This window comes from Orcinus orca, chromosome 14 (genome assembly GCF_937001465.1).
Source record: "Orcinus orca chromosome 14, mOrcOrc1.1, whole genome shotgun sequence".
Classification (NCBI taxonomy): domain Eukaryota; kingdom Metazoa; phylum Chordata; class Mammalia; order Artiodactyla; family Delphinidae; genus Orcinus; species Orcinus orca.
In genome coordinates this window covers 64,379,358-64,406,575 of record NC_064572.1, presented here as the reverse complement: position 1 = coordinate 64,406,575, position 27,218 = coordinate 64,379,358, and the positions used below count along the sequence as shown (strand labels likewise).

The 27,218-nt window shown below is 50.8% G+C and overlaps 3 protein-coding genes and 1 pseudogene across 19 annotated transcripts in view; 2 read left to right on the top strand and 2 right to left on the bottom strand.

Moving 5' to 3' along the window:
• Nucleotides 1-1,326, bottom strand: part of GBF1 (golgi brefeldin A resistant guanine nucleotide exchange factor 1) — a 122,183-nt gene extending 120,857 nt beyond the window's left edge. For all 16 annotated transcript variants that reach the window (XM_049696808.1, XM_049696811.1, XM_049696813.1 and 13 more), the window contains exon 1: nucleotides 1,070-1,326. The gene's annotated coding sequence lies outside the window, so the exon portion shown is untranslated. The remainder of the gene's footprint in view (nucleotides 1-1,069) is intronic.
• Nucleotides 1,327-4,682: 3,356 nt separating this feature from the next.
• PITX3 (paired like homeodomain 3) lies at nucleotides 4,683-15,857 on the top strand. 2 transcript variants are annotated; one of them, XM_004268507.2, is made up of 5 exons: nucleotides 4,796-4,932; nucleotides 6,455-6,574; nucleotides 13,889-14,018; nucleotides 14,192-14,394; nucleotides 14,937-15,857. In XM_004268507.2, exons 3-5 carry the CDS (start codon nucleotides 13,901-13,903, stop codon nucleotides 15,522-15,524), a joined length of 909 nt encoding a protein of 302 aa, XP_004268555.1. In that variant the 5' UTR covers nucleotides 4,796-4,932; nucleotides 6,455-6,574; nucleotides 13,889-13,900; the 3' UTR covers nucleotides 15,525-15,857. The 2 variants fall into 2 exon arrangements, with proteins under 2 accessions (XP_049552764.1, XP_004268555.1); XM_049696807.1 differs by lacking the exon at nucleotides 6,455-6,574 and having other exon boundaries at nucleotides 4,683-4,932.
• Nucleotides 15,858-16,437: 580 nt separating this feature from the next.
• On the bottom strand, nucleotides 16,438-19,573 carry ELOVL3 (ELOVL fatty acid elongase 3). The gene is given in 6 exon segments (XM_004268506.3): nucleotides 16,438-17,153; nucleotides 17,156-17,176; nucleotides 17,435-17,536; nucleotides 17,539-17,585; nucleotides 18,223-18,354; nucleotides 19,301-19,573. Coding segments are annotated over 6 exon segments (786 nt in total). The 5' UTR covers nucleotides 19,402-19,573; the 3' UTR covers nucleotides 16,438-16,770.
• Nucleotides 19,574-22,950: 3,377 nt separating this feature from the next.
• Nucleotides 22,951-24,061, top strand: LOC101286100 (formylglycine-generating enzyme-like; annotated as a pseudogene).
• The last annotated feature ends 3,157 nt before the right edge of the window (nucleotides 24,062-27,218 follow it).

The following is a 27,218-nucleotide window of genomic DNA, read 5'->3' as shown; positions in this document are numbered from 1 at the left end:
ACAAATTTCTATGTCGTGTATCAAAAGACACTGTACCTACACTCTTCCTCATTTTTAAAAGCATTCTTTACCCTTGAGGGACTTTTATAGCTTTACAATACAGCAGTTTATCAAAGATCATCATAGTGCCATAAACTATAGTTTTGGGGTTGTTCCATCATTCACTCTGCAGCCCTGACCCTACCACTTTTTATTTGACTGAACACCTCTCATGACCTCTTCTTACCCACTAAAAATAACAGGCCCAAGTACCAACTTCACAGGTATTCAAATCCCTCTCTGCTCTCGTCCAAATATGTCATAATAGAGTGGCTTCCTTGTGACTGAACTTCATCTCCTTAGGCCAAGTGAAGACCTGGGGAGGAAATGCCAACCAAGAACATACACCAGAAGAGAATATTACACAATATAAAAGATTGTGTAAAAGAAAAAACAGGCTCAGAAGGTAAGTCCAGTGTTTACATACAGTCCCAGACTGGCAGGTGAGCAGCCCCATAAAAGGAAAGCCTTCTCTTAGCCCAGGTCCCCAGGAGGCTGGCCTCAGTCCTTCCACACCTTTTCTCACTACCTGGTCTAGGTTGCATTAGTTCATCAGCATTAATGAAGCAGTTCAGCTGAATTAATGAGGCAGTCACACAGAAGTGGGCGCTGCACAAAATCTGGAGAGACTCTCATATCTAAGGTCTAAAAATCAACCCTGAAAAGTAGATACAATACTCTTCAGATTTGCTTTCAGCTTCTGAGGACTGGAGTCTTTAGGATGCAAAAAGCTCCAGAAGAGAAAAACTGAAAGCTAGGTTAAGCCTAGAAACACAGGGAGGATTCCGGTACCCGCAAGGGTTGAAAGGCCAGAGTTGAAGTCGTCCCTCCGGCGGCAGGGGCCTGACCTTTGCCCCCTACACCTCTCCCAGTTCCCTCCCACAGCAATCTCTCCCTCGTCTCGTTCCTGCCCCTGCGTCCTTAACCCACCCCGGCTCATTCAGTTTAAGGGCCCTCCTCCTCTTAGTCCCTCTCGCTATGTCAGGGCGGCCTTCACGACACTGGAACTCTAAGAAGAGACTTCGCTGACCTGTCAGCGGATCCAAAATGGCGGGGCCTAGTCCCAGGACCGGCAGCCGCTGCTCATGTCCAGCCCAGGCCCCGAAGGCGTCCCCGAGCGGCTCTCCCGGCTCTGGTGGCAGATGGGAGCAGGGAAGAAGCCCGTTTCTGGGAGTTGAGGCCGAAGTCAAGGCCCGCAGAATCAGTCAGGAAGAGTCGGCCGGAACGGCCGGTGGAGCCGGCTACCTTCCCTGTCAGCTCACTGACGTGGTAACTAGCCTCAGTCTAGCCCGCTGCTTGGTCACTGCACGAGCCCTGCCGCGCACAGCCAATCATAGGTTGGCATCGTGAAAAGTGGCATTCCAGCAATCCAATCGAAGAAAGGAAATTGGCTTCGGGAGGCGGGTAGTGCCTAAAGAGGCGAGATTACAAGAGAAAGAAAAGGGTAGGCAGGGAATAACCAACGGATATGAGGACTCTCTGAGTGACAGTACTGAGAAACCAATAAAAAAGGAGAAAGTGCGCTGGGCAGTTGGAGAGGTGGAGTTAGGTAGAGTTCGGTTGCAGTGCACGGTTTGGCAGTGGCTGCTGGGCATTATGGGGAAGAAAGCTACGACTTGCTGGAAAGGGGGCGGAGTCCTTTTTGAGAGCCTGAGTGGAAGACCCTACTACCCCTAAGCGCAAGCCCGTCGCCGCTCCCTATTAAAGTCACCTGGGCCAATACCGTGACCCTTGAGGGATCATTTCCTTTCTAGGCAGTTCTGAGCTCCTTCCAGGATGGAGGGAGCAATCTATTCCAACCTCCCTTCCCCCACCGTCGCGTCTGCTTGCCCTGTTTGGCTTCTCATAAATGAATCTGTCCCATCCCAACTTTGTTTCTATGTCTTGTGCCCCATTCCTATCATCCTGAAATAGAGACAATGGGAGGTGACAAAAAGCTTGGATATCTAATCCAGGTCCTTTCATTTTACAGAGCAGGAAATTGAATCCCAGAATGGAAAGATGGCCCCCACCATCTGTATAGCTAGTTAATGACAGAGCAGAGAAACAAACCTAGGTGTCCTCACCCCCAGTCCAGCTCTCTTTTTCACTGCCCATCAATACCTCTTATGCTTTAGTTTATCAGACTGTGACTCCCAGCTCTGACCATCATCCTAAGCCTTGGACACTCTTTACCTACCTAGAAAAAAGATAATCACACAGGTTATTCCACATCACCACTGACAGGAAACTGCAGCCTTTCCTGAAGCCTTAGAAATGCTGAGAGGCCTGAGGGCAAGATACCCACCGCAGTCTTCACTCTCCTGCCCCCAGCTGCCTCTCCCCTGGCAAAAGATGATAGAGGTTGCTAGGATATTTAGAATTACCTATAAGTGAGAGTGTGTAGAAAGAGGACAGAAGGATGAGTTTTCTCCTTGCAGATTGAATGGTGGAATTCCCAGCCCATCTGCTGGAATAAATCCCAGTGTCCCTACAGACCTGAAGAGACTGCTAGGAGACAATGAAAAAAGATACCAACTCTCTCCCCATTTCCTCCCATTTATGGATGACTCAAGTCCAGGGAAGCTCCATTCCTAACCCCATAGGACTGTGGTCTCAAAACCAGACATCCAAAGACCATCCTCGTGCTAGAATCCTCTAATACCAAGAAACCATCAGGCCTGAAATCAGAATTGAAGAACTCCTTAACAGCTTCCTGTACCTGCATGTTGGGCTCCTGATCTCTGGGTCCAGCTGAGGATCTTGCCTCTTTCACCCAACGAGAGTCAGGGGCAGAGGATACAACCACCATAGCACATCTTTCTAGCCCATCTCTGAGCCATTTTCCACCTTCATTTGAAAACTGGGATTTGGTCTCCTGGGCTCATCTCAGATTGAGAGGTCCTGCATAACCAACTGAAAAATCTTCTAAGTGGGACAAAACTCCCTACTACCCTATCTCCACTCCTACATACCTCCAGAAATCAATCAACCTAAAAGTATGAATGGAATTGTGTGTTAGAGATAAGGAGGAGAGAGATGACAATGTCCCAGGCCCTTCTAACCTCCATCATCTTACCAGACAAAACATCTCCCTCTCAGATTTTAGTACTGAGTGTCTACATCATGCCTAGGAATAGAAAGATGAGGAAGACATGGTCCTTGCCCTCCTAAATCTTAGCATCATAGGGGACAACACATAAGCTGATCTCTTCCATATCATGGGTGGGGAAATAGAGATACACACAGCAGGGCTGGGGGAGCAAGAGACTACATATCTGGCTAACGTGGGAATTCAGGAAAGGCTTCCCAGAGAGAATGAGGCCTGAGTGGAGCTTAGGGGGATGAGTAGGAGTTGACAAAATGAAGACTGGTTAGAAATATGTTACTGTCAGAGGTGTGCAGAAAACCACTAGGAGACTGGAGATTAAGACAGGGTCAGGTCCCGAAAGTCTGCTGTGCCACGCAAGGGAGCTTAGCCTTTATCCTGAGGGCAAACAGGAGCCACTGAAGGGTTTTAAGCAAAGACATGACTGGTCAGATTCACCTTAGGAGTATATTATATAATAGGGCTTAGGGCCCTCAGGGACACCCTAGAAACCCAGCCTGACTCCACATGTTGCTTGGGACATCTGTCCTATCCCTTGCAACTCCCTAACCTGCAAGCACCAAGGCCACACCTTGCCCACAGAACTGAATTTGGTATCACCAAGGAGCAGGTAGCCCTGGTAAGGCTGGGAGAACATAGCTTGTGTGAGACAAGAGTGCAGACTGACAGGGAACTTGCCCAGGCCTCTGAGGAGTGCCCAGCCCAAGCCCTGAGAACCAGCTAGAACCTCTTTTAATTTTGCGGGGGGAGGGGGAGTAAGGGAGTCATAGTTAAGTTACTTGTCCAAGGTCACTCAGTGATGTTGCAGCTGGTGGCAGGGTTAGAATACTGTTTTAGTTTGTCACACTCCAAACTCTGCTTTCTCCACGAAGCCACCTTCCTTGGAGGAGAGGAAAAAAGGGCTGGGGTGGGGGTGGGGATGGGGGGTGGGGGCGCAGCCGAGAAGAGGAAGAGAGAAAAATGCAAGGAAAAAAGGAAAAAGAGGATCAGAAAGAGAAATTAGTCTTTCGAAGTGGCAGGGGAGGGAGGAGTGAGACAAACAGCAGGGGCAGAGTGGTGGCGGAGAAAATAAAAGAGGAAAGAAAGGCGAGACGTGGGAGGATTGGAGCAGAGACAAAAGGGCAGAGAGACAGACAGCGACAAGTGGAGAAAAACGCCGAAACTTGAGCGGCAACGAAGTCTGAGCGCTGAAACCCCACGGCCTCTCCCGGCCCGTGAGCCCTCCCACCTGGTCCTATCCCCCAGCACCGTTCCAGTTCGCTCGGTGTGGCGGCCTGGTCCCACCTCGCCGCCGACCGGCCCCGGTTCCGCGGGGATACCCGGTCCACTCTACGCTCGCCCGCTCGGTTCCGCCAAAATGTTCTTCAGCAGCGCCGTTTCAGCCACGTGGGAGGGGCGTGGTCCAGTTGCTGAGGAGCGCCTCCGATTGGCTAGGGGGCGGGGTTCCTGGCGGCGCGCCGGCCGGACCACCCCCCTGAAGGCGGGGCCAGAAAATTCACAGCTGGAAAGGGTGGAGCCCCGGTAGCGCAGCTGGAAGGGGGCGGGGCCCGACGCGCGAGGCTCGCAGCGGCGGGCTGGGGGCGCCCTGGACTGCCATAAAGTGAATGGGCGCCAGCGGGGGGTGGCAGTCCGCGGCGAGGCTTACTCTCTCCCAGCGAGTCCGGGAGCGCCGGAGCGGAGCGGCGGCCCGGGCGCAGGGGGGCGGCCCCCACCCCGGCCGGGTGCCCGGCCTCTGGCCCCTGCTTGCCCTCCAGACTGCGGCCGCCGCCGCCGCTGCCGGGAGTCTGCCTGCTGCGGGACTCACTGTGAGTGCTTGACCATGCGGGGGACAGGGGCTCACGGGGCCGAGGGGCCATGGCCGGACTTCGGGATCCCTAAAACGGGACCTAGGGCTGCTGAACTGGAGAACGGTGCCTGGGGAACGGGTCGAGACAGGGAGGGGGGACTGCAGACCTGGGGCCAGGACTTAGAAAAAGGGAAACTTAGCGCCAGGACTCGGGGGACAGAGAAGGGGAAGACTCGAGGGATCCGAAGAGAAGTCGGAGACATGAGGTCAGGACAGGGGCTCCGCGAAGCAGGGAGTAGAGTCGGGAAACCATTACCAGAAAGCGCCCCGGAATCCGGGGGCGCGGGGCCGACAGCCAAGGAGCCAAAGGGGTTGGCGAGGCCCTGGCCAGTGGGGGCAGCTGGCGGCGGGCGCCCAGCAAGGCGGCAGTTGGCAGTGCCCAACACCCCTCGGCTGGGTCTCAGACTCCAGGGACCGGGAGCAGGGGTGCGTTAGTCGCACAAGCTTCTCTCTTCCCAGCTGCTTTGCAATTGGGATAGGAACCGTGTTGTGAGAACCCGACAGCGACCGGGTCAGATGGCCGCTGTGTGGGCTGCAAGGCCGAGGTTGGGTAGTCCGAGTGACCAGGCGGTGGGTCTGGTGTGTCTGCTTGGGGTGTCAGGGCCCCGGTGGGTCCCGACCTGGGGCAGCCACGGAATTGGACGGAATGTCCGCGGCGCGCGGGGCTCAGGGCTTACAGAATGTCCGGCGCAGCGAGGTTGGTCTCTCCGGAGCAGGCGCTGTGTCGGGCAGTGGTGGACAGAATGTCCCTGGCCGAGTGGCATGTCCATTTACCCCGCAGCGCCTGCCCAGCTGCTGCGTGTACGGTGGTGTTTGCTGTGGTGGGTTGCCTAGAATCGCAGCTCACACTTTTCAAACTTGTCTCTGCTCCTAGGGGCTGCGGGACATGGAGCAGGGAGTGAGAGTAAAGGCTGAAGCCTGGCCTTGGGCTGGAGTGGCCCGGGAGACATTCCCTCTCTAACCCAGACTAGATGCGATCTGAGCATCACCCCGGACTTCCAGAATCCAAATTTGTGGAGAGAGAGACAATGGTGGGACTGCTAGTGGGAACCAAGACCAGGAAAGGAAGGAATGAACCACAAAGGGCAATGAGAGGGCAAAGAAGAGCCTAGCACAAGCCCCTGACAGCTTCAGTTCCCTCACAAACTCAGAGTCAACCCCTAATTCCAATACAGCTGACCAGGTACCCCCCAGACTCTGCCTGGGTGTCAGCAGGCTAAAGTCTCCTTTCCCACAGTGGGCAGGAGCCCAGGCCCAAAGAGAAAACTGCAGCCCTTTAGCAAAGCAAACCCTGTGGTCTTGTTTCCCTTTTTGCTTCCTCAGTCCCACCAATCCCCACACCACTCTGGTGGCTGAGAGGAGGTAGGAAGGAGACACAGAATCCAGACACTGGGATCCAACACGGGACTTTATTGCCCTCCATCTCTGGTTGGGAAGGATGTCTCAGCCCTACCCAACTACCCTGTTTGCTTTTCCTACAGCTGGGAGAGGGCCCTGATATCTTTGGACCCGTACAATGACCGCCCATCCTGACTCCAACTCTTTAACCAGAGCCCAGTTAAGCTGAAGGGAACAGAGTAGAGAGAACTCTCCCAGTCTATGTAAGTAAGCAAAACAGCCCATTTGGCGACTGAGTTTCATGGGGACAAGTGCAGGGTAATATGTTTAGCAATGAGTAATCTAAACAAGTGGGTTTCAACCTTTCTTACCCTCCAACCATGAATGACATATAATACGTCCTCCCCACACTCCCACCTCCACTCCTTACTTTTAAATTCACTTATCACCAGCTAGAACATTGTTTTCCAAACTCTTTTGTCCCTCTCCCCTTTTTGATAAATATAGAGTCATATCCCAGTTACCCCCTTCACATTCTGATACCCTTTTCAAGGGGCTTGTGCTCCCATTGTCTTTGAAAACCACTGAAATTATGGGTGAAATGAAAGGCTGAGTCAGGAAAGGAATAGGGAAGGCATTACCTGAAGACTGTAGCCCTAAGTTCTACTTTTGCCAAAAAGGCCAAAAAGCAATGGCATTATAATAAAGATGACTAGAAACAAAAGGCAGACCTCCTGCCCCTGCATAAAGCCATTTAGCTGAGTGCATGCCTGGTCACTGGCTCTTAGGGAGAATGTCATGGACCTAGAGAAGGGTCAGAGAATGGTGGCAGAAGGGGGAGCCAGAGGCTGCTGGAGAGAGCAAACTTGAAGGTTTAGGCCTTTGGAAAGTGAGATAGGATGGAAATTCACAAAATAAGGAAAGGCCTAGATAAGCAGATTTGTTTGCTCCCCAAATCCTGAAACCAGAGATGAGGGGGCCTCTTAGAACTGGAATGATGCAAGCACAGGATGAATAGGAAAATGTTCCTTGGCACACTGTGGGCAGCAAACTTCCAGAGCTCTTTTCCAGAGAGGTGGTAGAGGCAGGAAGTAGAAAAGGAATCCTTAAGGGCTTGGAAGGATCAATGCATGTCAGAGCTACAAATGGTTGCTGGAGCGGAGGGGGTGAGGAGTGGAAAGAGCTCAGTCCCTGGTCTTAGGAGAACTGGATTAGAATCTCTTCAATCTGTGTAACCGTGAACAAATTCGTCTTCTTAGAGGTGCAATAGGGATGGTCATTCCTGCCATTCAAAGTGGTTTTAAGAGTTAAACGAAATCATATATTTGAAAGCCCTTTGCAAATGGAGAAGCACCACAGAAATAAGAAACATTATTGCTATTATTATGCCCAAACTGTAGGTCCCCTGTAAGCACAGAATCTTCATTTCGAAGGGTGGTGTCTCAAGCCTTAGATCAGCCTGCTAGCGTCCGTGATCCAGTCATGGGAAGATTCTCAATGACAGATGAGACACCCTATCCTAGGCTTCAGATGCCAGCCACTATCCCTCCCCAAGAAGAGTTCCAGGGAGCTCCCCAAATGCTTAGATCCTCTACCAGACCAAATATCCTGATCTGATCCCTGCCTGCCTCCTGCTCAAGGATGTGAATATGGACCCAGAACCCAGGTCCAGGAAAGGAGGGCAGAGGAGGCAAGCTGGAGCTGAGTTGGGGATGAGCACAAGAGAAAGACAACACCCAAATCTTTTCTTCTCCATTTACTCTAAATGATGCTTCCTAGAGTGTGAGGGAGGGAGATGGCAGCTAACCTGAAGGATCCACTAGGTCCTGAGCTTTGGGACTATCTAGAGTGTCTAGAGTGTCTAGTCCCTAGTCACTGACAGGGACTCATGATAAGAGTGATAGGGAAAGAAAAGAAAAGGCAGTGGGGTGAGAAAGCTGCTTTCAGAACTCTCTCCACTCCTCCTGCTTCCCTGGGGCCTTCTTTTCACCTCTCATAGTTTCCCTTTTCTTACCTCTCCCCTGCCCAATCCATTCTGCTCACCACTGCCAAATAAAGATCCCAAAGACATTGCTTTGATGTCACTCCCTCACCTACAAGCCTCCAGTGACTCCCACTGCTGGGAGCAATGCTTCTCAGTGGGGGGTGAGGTGGGAGAGGGCAGTATAGGAGTGGGAGTGGCATGACACTGCAGGCTAAGCCAACCCCATCTTCCTGGTGTGGTGATGTCACTTGAAGATGTCTCTTGGATAGAAAACACTTTTTTTATATTAAAACAAACATAAGTATGGAATGGAATGCAAAATTTGCTTTGATTTTTAACATAAGGCTGAAGATCTCAAAGAAATTTCATACTGGCGGCCGCTGTTTCAGGTTGTGCCCCTAGTGTCCTGTACTATCTTCTCTCTTACTTAGTCTTAGGGTTGTGTTGGTGGAAAAGCTGGAGTTGCTCTAGCCTACACTGTATCAAGCCTGGACCCCCACCTCTTGCCCCTCATTGGACACCCTCTCAACCTGACCATTATTCTCTGATGATCTCGCATTGCCCACACTGAGACCCTGGCCTCTGATGATCTCGCATTGCCCACACTGATTCCCTGCTACCCTCTGAACCTACTGCTCTGTTATTTAGAAGCCTCTGCCCCCTTCTCTGCCTCCCTAATTTCCAGATGAGCCAGGTGCTACGTCCTCTGAGCCCCAAAACTTGATACCACCTTACATGCGCTACCGTCTTTCTGATCTTCCACGATCTGAGAATCAGGCCCATGCAGACCACCATTCCATCCTGTGCTCTGTTTGCCTCCCTAGACTGTAGGCTCCTAGAAGTTAGGGTCTGTGCCTTACCATTCTTGGGTATCTGTCTTAGCACCTAATGCTTGTTGAAGGAAAGAAGAAGGGAAAGGGGGAAAAGGGTGTAGAGGCCCATTTCTCTGATCCCTGATTTACCCTTTGATAAATTAAGTGCATCAAATCATTGCTGCCTCTACCCGAGTCTTAGGGTTTCCTCTTGGCTGTGAGCTGTGAGCCTTGTCTACAGCTGTCTTCATTTGCCCTCATTTGCTGACTGCAGCTCAGCAGACCAGACAGTGTGGGTGCCCGGCATCCCTAATGAACATGAGGCTGTGTGCACTTAAGGGCCTCACTTTAGTTTTAGGTTTATAGGATGGTTCTGTCCTAGTTTAGGGCCCTGGTTTACACCTGTTCGCCAATTTGCTGCTTGCTGAGCTGAGCCACAGCATCACAACTCCATCCCCTCTTATCTTCTTTTTCATTCAGCCCATGCAAGAAAAGGTTTTCTCCCATTTCAGTTCCAGGGTGTGCCTCCTGCCTTGGGTATTATTATTGCAACTACTTGGGGGCTCTTTGGCTGTGACCCTGGCCTACCCCTTTGGCTTCAGGACAAAAGTGGGCGCACATGGCAGTTGCCTTCTTGCCATGAGTTGTGTCCCTTGGAAACCATGGCCTCCCCACTATGGCCTCACTGGTCTGTGACATTCTCGGATCTCCTCCTTAATTATCTTGGATATTTTGTTCTTGCTGCAGTCCATGACAGCTTCCTGTAATTCCATGCTGTACTTCAGAGTCAGAGGTCACCTGCAGGCCTTCTATTCTCCCTAGGGCTGGGATTGCCACCCTGACACCAGTGGGGCCTGGGCCATGCACCCCCTGCAGGGTGTGTTGCAAAGGCTGGGGTGGGGCAGGAGGCCCCCCCAAGAGCTGGACTCAGCACCACTGTTATCTCTTGACTCTCTTTGGCCCTTTCTGGTACTTCCTACCAGCATCAACCAAACGTGTGGCTTCCAGACCTACTGCCTGTCCCTGTCCACTGAGTGAGGCGAAGTCCCTGGCCGCAGTCCCAACTCCCCAGCTTCCCGACCTCCAGCAGTTTGGGGGAGCTTAATCCTCAGCCAGCCTGTCTCCAGCTCAGACAACAGCTTGGCGCCCCCAGCCTCTGCCTGACTAGCCCACCGGACACGAGTCTGCTAGAGGCCTCTGCCCCCACCCGCTCTCTCTGCTGCCTGCCTGCTATTAGTGTTCCTGCTTTTTCAGCTCCACAGGCAGGGCCCTTCTCAGCCACACCCCCTCTTTCTGCTATGACTAACCCAGCCAAGAGCCTGAAGCCTTTATTCTTTCCTCTACCACCAGTCACTGGTGCCCAAAGTGGCTCCCAGCTTGGGCTACTCTGCCCATTTGGCTGTTTCCTTATTGCCTGGACCCTCCTTTATGTTTAGGACAGAGTGCTCACAACACACACTTGCATCCTCTCTAAAGTGCAGCATGCTTCCCTGTATTCAGAGCAACTCTTCACTGGGAGACACAGGATCTAGGGAGGTGAACCACTCAAGCAATGGCAGAGACAAGAATGAGATCTTATTTACCACTCTATCCTGAGTGCCTTACTCAACGCCCAGCTCACAGAAGGTGCCAAACAAACAACATTTCAATGAATGAGGGGGAAAACAACAACAAGAACAACAACTTGGATAGAGTTTGACCCCTACCCATTTTTTAAAATAACTTTATTTATTTATTTATTTATGGCTGTATTGGGTCTTCACTGCGGCGCACGGGCTTCTCATTGTGGTGGCTTGTCTTGTTGCGGAGCACGGGCTCGAGGCGCACAGGCTTCAGTAGTTGTGGCACATGGCCTCCGTAGTTGTGGCGCACGGGCTTAATTGCTCCCCAGCACGTGGGATCTTCCCGGACTAGGGCTCGAACCCGTGTCCCCTGCATTGGCAGGTGGATTCTTAACCACTGCACCACCAGGGAAGCCCCCTACCCATTTTTAAATGTTATGTTTTATTTTAACCTTGTAACAATACTGAAGGTAGATAGGGAAGGGATCATAATCTCACTTTTACAGATGAAAAAATATGCCTAGATAGGTAATTTGCCAAGGACACACAGCTAGTAAGTTGGGGAGCCAGGACGTGAACCCAGATCTTTTGACTCCAATCCTAGTTTCTTTGGGGTATACCAGATTGCTTTCCCAGGAGAGGCCTCGTCAGTTTCTGCCCCCCACTGCTACCCAATCCTCTTTTTCCAGCATTCTCATACCTTCTCCCCACTCAGCCAAACAGTCTCTCTCCAGCAGCCACTGAGTGTAGACCACTCCCTCCCGTGGCTCCTTTGGCTTCCTCCTCCCCCACAGAGTCCTTAGTTCCTGGGACTGAGAGCTGCGGTTCAAAGGGGCCAGGAAGGGGAAGGGGGAGGATAATGGCTAGCTCCAAAACAGCCGAGGCAGCTGTCCCTGTCACAGAGAGAGGAGACTGTGTGACGGTGTGTCCGTCTGCCTGAATGTGGGAGCGCGTGTGGGAGAGTGTGTGTTTGTAGGCCTCTAGCTCCAAGTCCTGGTGCTTATTTTGTCTGAGTGGGGGCCCGTGTGTGTCTGCATGTGTGTCTGTCTGTCTCTGGGAGCACACAGCCTGAACTCTGCTTTCTCAGCCTCGTCTTTTATTCTGGCCCTTATCTCTCCTCACCCTGCCTCCCTCTGCTGAAATAAAGGGTGAAACCAAGACACAGGTATGGAATGCTGGGGGAACGGGAGTTTGGAAAATGGGAAGTCTGGAGGCAAAGCAGACTGGAAGGATGAACGGCAATGGTGGGATTCAGCTTTCCCTACAGGGAAACCCAACTGTCCCTATTTTCTCAGCTCTGCCTTGCTCCTGTGGGCCTCTGGAGAGGTCAGAGGCATGGTTTGCAATTTTGAGGGCATCTTAGGTATGAAGAGACTTCAGAGCACCCCTTTTTCCAGCTCTCAGTTCTAAGCCTCCCCAGCTACTTGGGAAGAGCTACTAGTCAAGGCTGCTCCAGGTCCCTCCCAATGGCCTCTCCCTTCTATTGGAGCATCATTGGGCCAGCCCTAAGCCTCTGGCTCCAGTCCTCATATCTGGAAGGGGAGGGAAGCAGAGCAGCCCCACCCCTGGCCTGACTTCTCTCCTTCCTTCCCGGGGTTCCATTCAGCCCTGCTTCTCCAACCCTAGGAGAGGGTCCAAGGTCTAGTCCTCTCTGCCTGTGGAAAGAACAGGGACTGTTTCTCAACCTCCTGCCTTGACCTCTGACCCATCCCCAATCTAGCTTGAGAGGTGGAGAGGTGGGGGGACAGCTGTCATCTCTGAGCTTGTTGAAGGGGGCATTACCATGTGCAAATACAGGCCGCTGCCCATCTGCGCCTCCCTGAGAAAGGCTCCTAATAAATTCAGAGCAGCCAAGTGACACACGTCTCAATCTAGGCTAATCCTCCACATTAATGCCACCTTGCACAGCCTGCATTAAGTCCCTGTTAATGGGGAGGCAGATGGACCCCTCCTACCCAGCTTTTCATCCCTGTTTCTCTGTCCCCAGCCTCCTTTGGTTCTCCTCTGACCAAGAGGCATCTGGAGTCTTGAGCCCCACTAGTGCCCTTTTCCCTTCCCCCCACCAGAGGGGGCCTGGGAGAGCCAGAAGGAAAGGGGACCCTGCAGGGGAGACTTGGAGGGGGACCCAGGCAGGCTCCTGGGCAATGTCAGGTAAGGTTTGGCATAGGGAGTAAGGGTAGGAAGGGGGTTTTAAGAAGCCCACATCCACAGCCTGGGGTGGGCCAGCAAGAAGCTGTGCGTGACAGTGGTGACTGGTAGGGTGCAGTGTGTGTCTGGGCAGGTATAGAAGCAGAGAGTGATTTTCAAACTTGTTTTTGATCATGGAAGACTTTCTTCAAATGAAATCTCTCCAGAAAGCATAAACAAAACAGACAAAAGCAGGGCTGCCCTAGTTGAAGTAGACCCGAGTAAGATCAGGCTAGATCTCTGTCCCTGAGGTTAGCCCTAAGTTCCAGTCCCTGAGGGGGTTTGTGAGGAGGGCCCCAAAGAACACAGTCTGAAAAAGCAAACCAAGAGAAGCAGTTTAGGAATCTCCCAGACCTGGTTCAGATCCCAGCTCCACTGCTTACAAGCTCTTTAACCTTAATCATTACTTCAAGTCTCAGTTTCCTCACCTGAAAAAGGGTGATCATACCTAATATTGATGCATTCTTGTGAGGGGAGAGATAATGAGGTGAAGACACATAGTAAGTACTCATAAATGATAGCAGTGATTCTCCTTATGGGAGACATATCAGGCCTGGTTCAAAATCAAATCTGTCCCACTGGAGAGTGAATAACACAGGTTCAGACTGCGTCTCAGGTGTGACTGGCTGAGAGGCATGTTTGAGTTTAAGGGGATATTGGGCACTCGTGTGAGAGGGAATTTAATTTTTGAGTATGTGGTGTATGGTATGTGGTGTGCAACAGTGTGGTTTTCATTAAGTCAATAAATATCTGTTGAACACCAACAGTGCACCAGGCAGGGTTCTAGGTGCCCAACACTGAAGAAATCAAAGTCTAGTGTGTATAACTGTGTATAAAATCTCTTGAGTATACACCTCTCCCCGCCTTAGGCTGCTGTTTCACCATTCTATCCTAGGGCACCCTACACAGGGGTAGCTTTATGTCGGTGGCAGAGAAAAGGGGCAGAGAACTAGTGAGGAAACACTACTGGGAACCGGATAACCTGGAGATTTTCTTCCCATTAACCAGGTCTGTGTCTTCGCTTCCCTCCAGAGTCCTCCCCCCATGGAGTTCGGCCTGCTCAGCGAGGCAGAGGCCCGGAGCCCCGCCCTCTCGCTGTCAGATGCGGGCACCCCCCACCCCCCAATCCCGGAACACGGCTGCAAGGGCCAAGAGCACAGCGGTGAGCGCGCCACCTTCTGGGGGGTGGGGGAAATAACAGCTCCATCCCTAACGAGGGTGGGACCCGGGAGTGCAAGCCCAGGGGGGAGTGAGGGGCCCCGCCGAGGAAGTCCCCGAGCCCGGGAATCCGCACAGGCAAGAACGCGCTGTGACCGACCCCACCCCGGCCCCCAGACTCGGAGAAGGCCTCGGTTTCGCTGCCCGGCGGCTCCCCCGAAGACAGCTCGCTGAAGAAGAAGCAGAGGCGGCAGCGCACGCACTTCACCAGCCAGCAGCTGCAGGAGCTGGAGGCGACCTTCCAGAGGAACCGCTACCCCGACATGAGTACGCGGGAAGAGATCGCCGTGTGGACCAACCTCACCGAGGCCCGCGTGCGGGTACGCCGCCCCCCACCCCCAGAGCCGCCACCCTCACTCCATCCCGGGCCGCTCCGCAAGTAGCTTCGGAACCAGCATCCTGTAGTTCTGCCCTGCCTGCCCCATCCTCGGACCCAACACCCGACGTCCCCCGGCCCCGGCCCCTGCCCGCACGGCCTTCTTTCCGCCAGCCTCCAATCTCTGCTCTTCCTGCATCCTTTCACTCCAGACGGCGCGCTCCCTCTCCCCTGGCACTGTCTCTGGTTCCCCTCTTCACCTCTCCTAGACCCGATCCTGCTGCCCACCCCCGCAGCCCTGTCGCCCCCGACTCAGTTCTGCGGCAGACTGTTTCTTTCTCAGCCCGCTGACTCCGTGAGCTCTTCCCTCACCCCGACCGGCTGCTCCACCACCCCATTCCCGTTTCTGGGGTGGTTATGCTCCACCACCTCCTCTCGCTTATGCTCCGCCCGGCCCCGGACCCCGCTTGGTCCCCTGCCTGGGCGACCCACCCACCAAACAACTGCGAGGGCCGGGCCCTGACAGCCTTTCTCCCACGCCCACAGGTGTGGTTCAAGAACCGGCGCGCCAAGTGGCGAAAGCGCGAGCGCAGTCAGCAGGCGGAGCTGTGCAAGGGCGGCTTCGCGGCGCCGCTCGGGGGGCTGGTGCCGCCCTACGAGGAGGTGTACCCCGGCTACTCGTACGGCAATTGGCCACCCAAGGCGCTGGGCCCGCCGCTCTCAGCCAAGACCTTCCCGTTCGCCTTCAACTCGGTCAACGTGGGGCCTCTGGCTTCACAGCCTGTCTTCTCGCCACCCAGCTCCATCGCCGCCTCCATGGTCCCCTCGGCCGCGACTGCTCCGGGCACTGTGCCAGGGCCCGGGGCCCTGCAGGGCCTAGGTGGGGGGCCCCCCGGGCTGGCTCCGGCCGCAGTGTCCTCCGGGGCAGTATCCTGCCCTTACGCCTCGGCCGCCGCAGCCGCAGCAGCAGCCGCCTCCTCCCCCTACGTATATCGGGACCCGTGTAACTCGAGTCTGGCCAGCCTGAGGCTCAAGGCCAAACAGCACGCCACTTTCAGCTACCCCGCCGTGCCCGGGCCGCCCCCGGCCGCCAACCTCAGTCCGTGCCAGTACGCAGTGGAACGGCCTGTGTGAATGGCCCCGCCCGTCGATCATCCCTGAGGGCGGGGGCGATAATTTACGGCCTCTACGGACTGGGGTCGTCTTGCCTGGCTTGCCCCCGCCCCGGGGTCTGAGAGGGGTGCTGGGGCAGTCGGGCTTGGGGAGGCGGCCGGCTCAGGAGAGAGCCTTCCCCCTCCCAGGCCTGAGGGGTGGACTGGGCCCTTAGTCCGCGCCCCTGGAACTGAGGCCAGGAACAGGGACCAGTTCCCCGGGGGGCCAACTCACCCTTGGTCCACCCCGCCTTCTCCAGACTCCCCTTCCCCGGTTTTCAAAGATAAATGAAATAAACGTGCGCGGACTGTCAAAGGCCTGATGATTCAGAGTTGCGGTTGAGCCTTCTCCCCTTATCCTTCCCCATGTCTAAAGGAGAGCTGGGTGTACAGGAAACAGATAGGGGTCCAGGCTTCTAGGGCTTCAGTCCTCCCCAGGCCACCATCACCAAGACGGGGAAGCCTGGGGATTCCTGGAGCTGAGCGGCGCACGCATGCGTGCGTGCGTGTGTAGGTGTGTATGGCTTGGACAAAGCTGGTACTGCAGCGCCACCTCGTGGTCTCATGGAGGATAACTGGAAGGTCTGATCTCGAATGCTTACTTAAAGATGTCAATTCTGCAGCTTAGGAAGCCTATGACTTTAGAAAAAGTTACTCCACCTTTCTGCAGCTGTTTCTCACTGTTCCTATGAGGGGCTTGGGCCTCTAACAGCAATAAACTTCTGGTCTGTAACAGACATTTATTAAGTGCCTACCGGGCCTAGTATTCTTATTGAGTGTCTGTGTGTGACTCATCCTTCCACACACCACACCCTCTTAAGCTTCTCACCCACTGCCAGCAGCCCTCCTCCATCACAGCAGTCCCCTTCATCCTCAAAATCCCCAAACCCCAAAAACCTTGTTGAAATCTTTAATTTAAAAAATAGAGCAAGAAGAAGAAAGATTTCTGGAAATATAGATCACTCAGCTCTGGGGAGCCTCTTCAGTCCCACTCCATCCCAGGGACTGTTTGGCCTTCACATTAAAAACAGAAACAGCAAACTACTAGATCACACCCCCACCCCAGGGGTGACACTTCTTGACTGTCATAACCTCCTGCCACCTTGGGGTACACATCCCGTGGGGAAACCATGCAGAAAAGGCATCCTAATTATTTTCCCAAACCTAAGCTCAGCCCTTCAGTGCCCTGGGGAGGAGAGAGCTCAGGGCTCCTTCTTTTCTCCAACCCTTCACTGGCTCTTGGTCTTGGCCTTGACCTTGGTAATTACATAGTTTTGGTGGAAGAACTGGACAAAGAGGAGGAAATAGGTTGTATACAAGATGAAGGACCAGAAGAGGTGTTCCTTTGTTGTATGGCATCCCTGTTCCTGTCTCCAGATGTAAGTCAGGATACTGACAGTAGCTCCCATAAACATCTGCAGGATTTGCAGGCTGGTGACGAGCATGGGAAACCACCTGGGGGGCTTTACTTTGGCAGCCTTCAGAGTATAGTAGGTGTACATGATGGCACGTACACCGTAGTTCATGGTCATGAACCAGCCGCCTGCAGCCACCTTGTTCTTGTATCCAAAGCTCTTGTACACTAGCTCTGTGCTGTGGTGGTACCAGTGCACAGGATGATGAAGGCTGTGTCTCCTGGGAGATGGGGAGTCATAGCTGGCATACCACCCAGTGTTGGGACCACCCTCCGCACTGGACGTGGGGGCATATGGGGAATTGTCAGGGCAGGGAGAGGGGTTTTTGTGGCAGAGAATCTAAGGAGGGGCTTGGGTGAGAGGTGTTGTTAGGACCCAGGGGTGGGGAAGGGACTTTCCATGTGATGGGTAAGGCGGGGGGGCCCTGAGGAGGGGTGCAGTTGACTGGACACCAGAGAGACGAAGCCTTGCCACTCACCAAGTTCAATGATCTTGCTGAGAACAAAGTGGCAGGATCAGAATTTGATTATGGGATTATCGGTGAAGATGAAGAAGCATACAGTTTTCTTTAGGCTCCCCTAAGTAGCACAGTCCCCGTATAGCCCCATGTCCTCACTGCCCCAAGGATACTGAAATGGGACAGAGGAAAAGGGTATAAGGGTCATTCCCAGGCACCAATCCACGCTTCACCTGGTCAAATTCCACCACCTCCCCCCGCTCCACAGGGGATGGGTCACAGCTTCTGAGATCCTGTGGCCAACCTGGTAGAGCCAACCAGTAATCTAGAAGACATGAAGGCTAGAGAAGGACCAGGGAGTGCTGGAGGTTGGGACTGAAAGTTGAATTAGGGAATACGGCTCATGGGATGGGAGGAGATGGGTGGCAGGATGGGGGGTGATCGAAGGAGTTTGGGGGGGCGGAATATGGGAAGAAGGGGCTGGGGAAGTTATTGGGAGGTCTTGGGATAGGGTATTAGATGCAGAGAGTATTAGAGGCTGGGGAAAATGTTGGAAGTACCAAGACTCCATGAGCACAAGAGGACTTGTGAGAGAGAGCAGAGACAGCTAGTTCGGGGACTGGAGAAGGAAAACGGGAATATGGGAGGAGGGTGGAAGCTGCGGAGAGAGTTAGAGCTGAGAGAATGGGATAGGAAGAGAGTTAGGGGGCAAAACTTGGGGAGTTGATACAATTGAGGTTTCTAGAAAGTTTTTAGGGATAGAATGTGGGTCTAGGGTCTATAAGATGGGTTGTGGGGGGGGGTCTTACCTGAAGATTGCAAGGCAGAATGACCAAAGGATGAGAGGTCCCTGCAGGTTGAAGCCCTTCCGTGCCCTCATGTAGTTGTGCCCCACAAAGATGAGCAGCAGGTAGATCAGAGCTATGGTGAATGAGGTTGCCCTGGCAGGCAGAAGGGAGAGGGGATGGGCTTATGGGTAGGTGCTGGTTAGAGGAATGCCCACTCATATCCCCAGGTGAGTGCTCTGGGTTGGAGTCCTACTTCTGCCATTTACTAGCTGTGTGACACTGGAAAAACTACTTAGTTTTCTGAGCATTAGTATTCCCCTTATTTTGTAAGAGGGGAATACCACTCCTCTCCTGACAGTGTTAATATATACAAAGTACCTAGCACAGGGCAGGGGCTATGTCCAAGGTTTCTGTGATTACTGCTCTCTCAATGGGGTTGGGAGCGGGTGACAGCTGCTGACCCATGCCTAGAAGCAACCCAGGACTGTGGTGTAAGAAGAATGTGGCAACAGCTTCTGCCTGGTTGGGTCATGACGAATTGGAGCACAAAGTCAACCCACAAACACCTCTGAGGAGCTCTTGGGCAAAGCCTGAGGAAATTTTGGAAGAGTATCTAGGTTTTGTCTCCTTCTCCACAGCAGGGATGATGGAGCATTGGAGGAACAAGATGATAACTGTGAAGGGAAGGCTGTCCCCGGGTACCAGCACTATGCACGCATGCACACACATGCGGCCACAAAGGATGGAGAGTCATCTATAAGGTGGGTGCGAGTAGGAGTTCAGATCAACTCCATTCTTCAGAGACCAGTTCTCACTACACTCTTTCCTCTTGGTTTCTGTCTCCTCCCACATTCCTCACCCCATCCTCTTATTTCTGCCTTCCTTTCTTCCAGACCTAACCTCTCTGAGGTGCCACACTACCTGCACCTTGGACAACGGGTACGTGAAGCCAGTACTGGGGAGCCCGATACCTTTGCTCTTTAGCAAAATCACTGTGGATATTCTGTGTATCGCCCTCCCCCTCTTCCGCCAATCCCCCCAAATAGCAGTCATCAGAGTTGGGCCCCTGACACGGCTCTTCCCCTTCACCAGGTCTCACCAGTACTCCTCCAAAACGGGCCTTATGTCCTGGAACAGCTCGAAGTTGTAGGGCTGGAACATCTGCTCTACTTCATCTGAGAGATTCATGGCTGTGACCATTTCGTTCTGCAGATGCTGAGGTCGGGAGCTTAGGGAGCTGGACGAGAGTTAGGGGACCGAGGATTGAGCGAACCTTGGGGCAGGACTGACCAGACCCAGAACCCAAGGTACTACGCGGCAAGCCGAAGAGCGTCAGATCCAGGCACGTGCGCTGCAGTCCAGCCGGCTTCCACCACCGCCGCCACTGCGGTATATAACGCGGAATTGCCAAGCAGCAGGCCTCGGAGGCTCGCGGCCCCCTCCCTGCGCCCGGCCATTATCCAATCTCGACCAAGATACGCCCCTGTCCCACCCCTGGGCCGCAGCCCGCTCTCTGATTGGTCATTCAATGGATGAGGCTCCCCCCAGAAGCCTCGCACTACAGTTGGCCTTCGCCACGCCCACCTTCCCATCTTTTTCTCCCGGCAACACTTCCACTCCCACCTGTTTGGCTTAGGCATTGTGGCCTTGCTAGTTACCGAGACAGGCTAGGCTTCCCCTGGCACTGCCGACTATAACTTTGGCTTCAGTTTGCTTTAATTCTGACCTACCTGGCAGTGAACAGAGAATGGAGGTGTCCTCAGTCTCTGGTGCCAGACATAGGGGTGTCAGTTTCCCACCTCCCCGAGACGCTGGGAAAACCAGGCCTGGGATGAGGCTGGGTCAGGCTGGGGAAGAAGCAGCAAAGAGCCCCTCCCGTAGTCCCACCTGCCTCCCTCAGGTCTGTAGTTGTGGGTGGGAGGGAGATGAATTATAATGAGTTTTATTGTGGAGGTAGTTGATGTTTGTTGAGGCTGTTGTGGTTTCTTTACAGTTTCCTGAATTCCTGAACTGCTCCAGCCTGACACCCAGTAATAACCCTGGGGAGGGAATGGGGTCACCCTCTGGGCTTCTGGGATTATTGTCTTCAGGTTTCCTGGAGACCTCCTGAGATTTATAGAAGAGGAGATGCAGTGCATCTCCCAGTGTCCTGCGTTCACCCCTAGTCTGTGCTTATCTAATCAAATCTACTTTTTCCTTGCCTGTATACCCAGCCCCAAGCAAATAAATATTTTAAAACTTTTAAGGCCTTATTTATTTCTCTCCTAGTCTTTATGAGAGTGAGGGAGAAATACAAGGCTTGAAGGCAGTTTGAGATAAGATGGAGATTTGCAAAACAAATGCTAAGATAATTAAATATAAAATATTTAAAACCACAAAGCTGCTATAAATGGCTATGTGCAGTAAAGCCCACAGGCTCTGTAGCCAGAGGACCCAGGTAGGAATTCCAGCTCCACTTCTCAGCTACTGTCTGAGCTGAGGGTGGAGTGAGAAGTCCTGCCCATGCTATCTAAATGACTCTCAAGCGCATCCCTTTGTCTCTGTTCCTCATCACTTCTCACCTGGTTACTACAGCCACTACCTTAGTCACAATAACTGGTTGCACCACCACCTTCTCTAATATAGTGCTTTCTATTGCATTAGAATCAAAAAAGAACACCCAAACCTGGCTGATCATAGCATTCCTGAGCCCCAACCCCAGAGCCTCTGACCCAGTATGTGGTCTCGGACCATTCTTTGAAAACCACCACTTTCTGTCCTCTCAGCCAAAAGAGGGTTCTCAAACATAAATTGGATCAGGCTGCTTTCCTGCTTAACAACTTACTGGCTCTCGATTGCTTCACACATAGCCTGACACTCAGAAGGTGATCAGCACATGTTTGATGGATCAATGAACACATGAAAGAATGAACATTGCGAGAATAATACCAGCTAGGGACTTCCCTGGCAATCCAGTGGTTAAGACTCTGTGCTCGTAATGCAAGGGGCACAGGTTTGATCCCTGGCTGGGGAAATAAGATCCTGCATGCTGCACAGTACAGCCAAAAAAATTAAATTAAATTAAAAAAATTAAAAACATAGGTGTGGCCACCTGTTGGGATCTTTAATAATTGAAAAAAGAAAAACAAAACAAAACAGCTTAAAAAAAAAAATTCCACCTAGGTGTTACAAGACCTGGATTCAAATGTCAGCTCTACCATTAGTCATGCGATTTTAGGCAAATTACCTTCTCTGAGACTCAGATTCTTCAATAAAATGTAGATAGTCATACTTGCCTGCCTACCTCACAAGGTTGGGGTCAGTATACAAGTCAGATAATATCAATGAAAGGATATTATGGACTAGACACATGGAAATGTCAGGGTGAATCATTTGGGGAGGTTTACAATGCATATGAGTATGTATACACAGTCCTGGGTTTCTCTCAAATAAAGATATTTTACATTGCCTTTCCCTGTGAAGTTTAATGGTGAGGCTTGACGGAGGGGTGTGTGTAAGAAGGGAAGAAGAAGAAAAACCTCCAGAAATTATTTCCTAGGGGAAACCTTCCCTGACATTTGGACTTGGTCTGCTACTCCTGTTATATATAAATTGCTCTCATAGCATGGCATTTCTTTTGTTCAATGAGAGTTTATAATTATGATTTCTTGATTAATACTTGTTTCCCCTACTAGTCCTTGAGCTCCATAAATGCAAGGAATATGTCTACCTCTCATTAGCTACCAGAAAGGTCTTTCTAAAACATACATTAGATCATGTCATTCTTCTTTAAGAACAAAAAAATCTTCAGGACAAAGTCAGATTCCTGAGGTTAGCCCTGACTCTTTCTTTATAGCCAATGTCCCACCATCCTTCAGCCACAGCGTTCCACATTTTAGCTATAATGGAAGAGTTGCAACCCCATAACACAGCACCATATTTTCAGACTTTTCAGCTCCTTTACCTCTCTCCGTATTGTTCCCTCTCCCCACACATCATTTTCTCACCTGGACAAATCTTATTGTTCCGCCCTAGCTCTGAAGTCACTTACCCTGCAAAAGCCTAATCTTTTTCAGACAGGGACAACCCTTCTCTTCTTTGTCTTCCACCCACAGGACTTTGCCCAAACAGCCTTCCAGGATTGTGCTTCTACCGAGGGAGTACAGTTAACCATATATTTCCTATACTATCCTGGCTCCCACACCCTATCTCAAAGGGTCGTTTTTGTTAGGTCACTCCCCCTCTGAGGGATGCACACAGCTCTTGGCACAGAGTGGGCACTCAAAATATGTCTGTTGCTTTGAATTGAGTAGGCACCTAAGAGGAAAAACAAACAATAAACATGTGTATTTTAAAAAAGACTCAATTCCTTAGTAATTAGGGAAATGCAAATTAAAGACTGTAAGCATAGTATGGTTCCAATTAACAGCCATTAAACAGAGTAAAAATTAAATACCCAGCGCTGGTCCAAGCTTTGGGTAACAACAGATACATTCACACCTGGCTAGTGGCCAGGTAAACTGCCATAATCCTTCGAGAGGCACACTTAGGTCACACTTAGCAAGAGCCAGCTAGTTTGCTTTGACCCAGTCTCTCGTCTAGGAATTTAAAACCCAGAAATAGAACAAAAGAAAAAAAATATCTATGTGTACTAAAATACTTACGTCATTGGGACTTAAAAGGGCTGCAAACAATCCACTAATGAGTGCTTAAATTATTAAATACTATACTACATACTAAGATTACAAAACAGCTTGCAGCTACCAGAACATGGAGAAACGTGAAACCATGTTTGTAAAATAACGTGAAAGAAAAACAATATTTAAAACTGTATCTAGCTCGTCTTTCTGCCGCTGCTCTTGGGCCGGGCAGCGCGTGGGGGAGGGGGGCGAAGGGGCCGGGGAGAGGCTTCGGGCGCGGCTTCCCTCGCAGGCTCCTGGGGTTCTGGCACTCCCCAGCGGCCCGGGGCCCATGGCAGCTCGGCGGCAGCGCACCGGGAGGCCAATGTCCGGGGCTCGGTCCCCAGAGAGCCGCCGTTCCTACGCTCCAAGGTGATCCCCATCCCTGCCGGAGTATTTACAGTGGGCACCAATGATCCTCAGATAAAGTAGGATGGGGAAGCACTTGCGAGGAGAGTTGCTATCGATGTCTTTTACATGGATGCCTATGAAGTCAGTAATGCTGAATTTGAGAATTTGTGAACTCAGCTGGCTAGCTGACAGAGGCTGAGAAGTTCGGTGACTCCTTTGTCTTTGAAGAAATGTTGAGTGAGCAAGTGAAGTCTAATATCCAACAGGCAGTTGCAGCTGCTCCCTAGTGGTTACCTGTTAAAGGCACTAACTGGAGACACCCAGAAGGGCCCAACTCTACTGTTCTACACGGGCCAGATCATCACGTCTCCTACTGCACGTGGATGGGGAAGTGGTTGCCCATGGAAGCTGAGTGAGAATACAGCTGTCGACGAGGCCTGTAAAATAGACTTTTCCCCTGAGGCAACAAACTGCAGCCGAAAAGCCAACATTATACCAACTTCTGGCAGGGTGAGTTTCCTGTGACCAACACCAGAGCGGACGGCTTTCCGAGGAACCGCGCCTGTTGACGCCTTTCCTCCCAGTGGTTATGGCTTATGCAATATAGTAGGGACGCCTGAGAGTGGACTTCAGACTGGTGGACCGTTCACCATTCTGTTGAAGAAACGATTAACCCAAAAGGCTTTCCCCTTCTGGGAAAGACCGGTTGAAGAAAGGTGGATCCTACGTGCGCCATAAATCCTACTGCCTATAGGTGTCGCTGTGCTGCTCGAAGCCAGAACACACCCGACAGCTCCGCTTCGAATCCGAGATTCCGCTGAGCAGCCGACCGCCTGCCCACCACCGGCTAAGAGGCAAGAAGAGCCTTCCCGAATCCGAGAAGTCGTGTGTAACCTGCACACGGCTTCCATCAGAACGCTGAACAATCTCGTGTGAAGAATTCCCGCCCCGAGGTGGGTTACATGCCTGCCCGATGGCCAAAGGAACGCCATTGCCAGACCAAATCGCTGACTTGCATCAGCATGTGTGGTTTATCGTGTGGTGTATTTCACGTTACCTTTGAGTCTTTAAAAGAGGAAGGAAGTGGAGGGCACCCTGAGCTAGGCTTCAGGAGGCCTGCCTTCTCCCCCTGCGGTTAGACCCCAGAGTCCCACACTTGACCTTCCTGGGCCTCAGTGACCTCATCTGTCATAACACAGAAGGGATACATAACACAGAAGGGATACATAACACAGAAGGGATACATAACACAGAAGGGATACATAACACGATTTCTGAGGCTCTCTCCCGCTCACAGATTCTCTGAATATATCAGATTCTGTTGTGATTTCATAGTGAGAATTTATGACTGATTATTTTTTACCTATTTTTTTCCATTTGTGAACCTTGGGTGATACTAACCATGTACAATAACTGTTCTCTTATGTATTATTTTCAGAAAAGGATGGGGGTGGTGGTGGTGATGAGTCTTTATATTCATACTGCATTTCTTTTTGTCAAGGAAAGCAGGGTCTTTTACATTGTTATGATGAATCCCACTTGGGTCAGTGATGGTATGCTCAAGTTCAGCAATCTAAACACACAGGAATGTCTGCGGGGTGACTCTACTGTGCTTTATCCTTTAACATTAAATGCCTGTGGTTCAGGGGGGCAGTTACAAGCCCCATTTCCCCCGTCCCCAAAGCCTTTGGTGAATGTGAAACGTGTGCTACACGGAGAAACCTGTTTAATTCCAGACGTACGAGAAAAGTAACAAGCACCTTGAATTAACTGTTTTCAAGGTATCCAATGTTTTGTAATAGGGAAGCAGGAAATCTTACTGGCTGTGGAGTATCAGATGATTTGGATCATGCACTGTCAAATAAGCTGGTATCTGCTAAATAAGAAAAAAAATTTAAAAAAGAACTATCTATCCTATCACCTCAGTTATCTAAAAGTGATGATGTCCGTAAAGTTTGAAGTCAAAAAGAAACACTAAAATATGAAATCATTTGATGGGATGGGTGAGATTATAGGAAAGAATTAGAAGCATTTAAGGTTTTTTTCCATGATATTTTAAAATTGATCTCATAACATTTTTTAATGCTATGCACCCAGGGAATTATGCTTTTAATATAGGAAATGATCAGATATAATGTTAAGTAAAAAAATGTAGGATATAGAATGTACATGTAATATGGTCTCAAATTGGTGGAAGAAATGTAGATGGAAAGAATATTTGTAAACTTTTTGTAGAGAAAAAATATGGAAGAAAACTATGTTGAGAACCAGTATTGGAAGGAAATTCACCAAAATGCTAATAGAGTTTGTCTGAATAGTGAAATAATGGGTGATTTTTATATTATTTTTAAAATCAGTAAATGTTCAAAACTAAAATGAATGTATTGAAATTCCTTGGATTTCAGTCTTTGCCATGTGTTCTGTCACTAACTGGCTTCTCTGCTTCTACCTTCCCTACTCTAAGGTCCTGCATGTCCCTATCAGGTTCATCTCCTTTCCCCAGTATTTTTACTGACTTGGTTTGGCTTCTAGATTTCTGCTGTGCCTTTACTGATGCTTCTTCTCATACTTCTCACTTCTTTAATGATGTTCTTTCTTTCTTTTTTAAAAAATATTTATTTATTTGGCTGTGCTGGGTCTTAGTTGCAGCATGCAGGTTCTTCGTTGCGGTATGTGGGATCTTTTAGTTGTGGCATGCAGGATCTTTGAGTGGCGGTATGCAGGATCTAGGTCCCTGACCAGGGATCAAACCCATGCCCCCTGCATTGGGAGCACGGAGTCTTAACCACTAGACCACCAGGGAAGTCCCAATGCTGTTGTCTCTTAAAGTCCTGTCCCATCTCTTTCTCTCTCACTCTATACTCTCTTTCCTGGCTATCTAATTCCCTCTTAGGGCTTTACCTGTTACTTCTACTTGGATGACCCCACATTACTTATCTTCTATATTGACCTGTCTTCTCTATTCTTGCTCACATTTGCAGCTGCCCATTGGACTTCTCCACTTGATGACTTGAGTTACAGACAGCTCACACTCAGGTGTAGAAACCCAGCTCATCTTTTACCCAGACCTGCCTGTTCATTTCGCTAACTTATTTCCATTAAAATCACCACCGGGCTCTAGGTTCCTAGGCAGGATTGGCTACATAATTTGCAGGGCTCGGTGCAAAATAAAAATGTCAAGTCCCTTGTTCAAAAATTATTAAGAATGTCAAGTTGGCGGCAGCAGAACCTCAACCAAATGCAGGGCGCTTCTAAGTGTGGGGCCCTGTGTGGCTGCACAGGTGGCACACCTAGGCTTAAATCTAGGGGTCATCTTGGACTCCTCTCTCTCCTTTATTTTTATTATTTTTTATCATTTAAAATTTATTTATTTTTTTATAGAGCAAGTTCTTATTACTTATTTTATACATATTAGTGTATATATGTGAATCCCAATCTCCCAATTCATCTCACCACCACCCCACCACCCCCGCCACTTTCCCCCGCTTGGTGTCCATACATTTGTTCTCTACATCTGTGTCTCTATTTCTGCCCTGCAAACCGGTTCATCTGTACCATTTTTCTAGGTTCCACATATATGCTTAATATATGATATTTGTTTTTCTCTTTCTGACTTACTTCATTCTGTATGACAGTCTCTAGATCCATCCACGTCTCTACAAATGACCCAATTTCATTCCTTTTTATGGCTAAGTAATATTCCATTGTATATATGTACCACATCGTCTTTATCCATTCATCTGTCGATGGGCATTTAGGTTGCTTCTATGACCTGGATATTGTAAATAGTGCTGCAATGAACTTTGGGGTGCATGTGTCTTTTTTTTTTCTTTAACATCTTTATTGGAGTATAATTGCTTTACGATGGTGTGTTAGTTTCTGCTTTATAACAAAGTGAATCAGCTATACATATACATATATCCCCATATCTCCTCCCTCTTGCATCTCCCTCCCTCCCTCTCTATCCCATCCCTCTAGGTGGTCACAAAGCACTGAGCTGATCTCCCT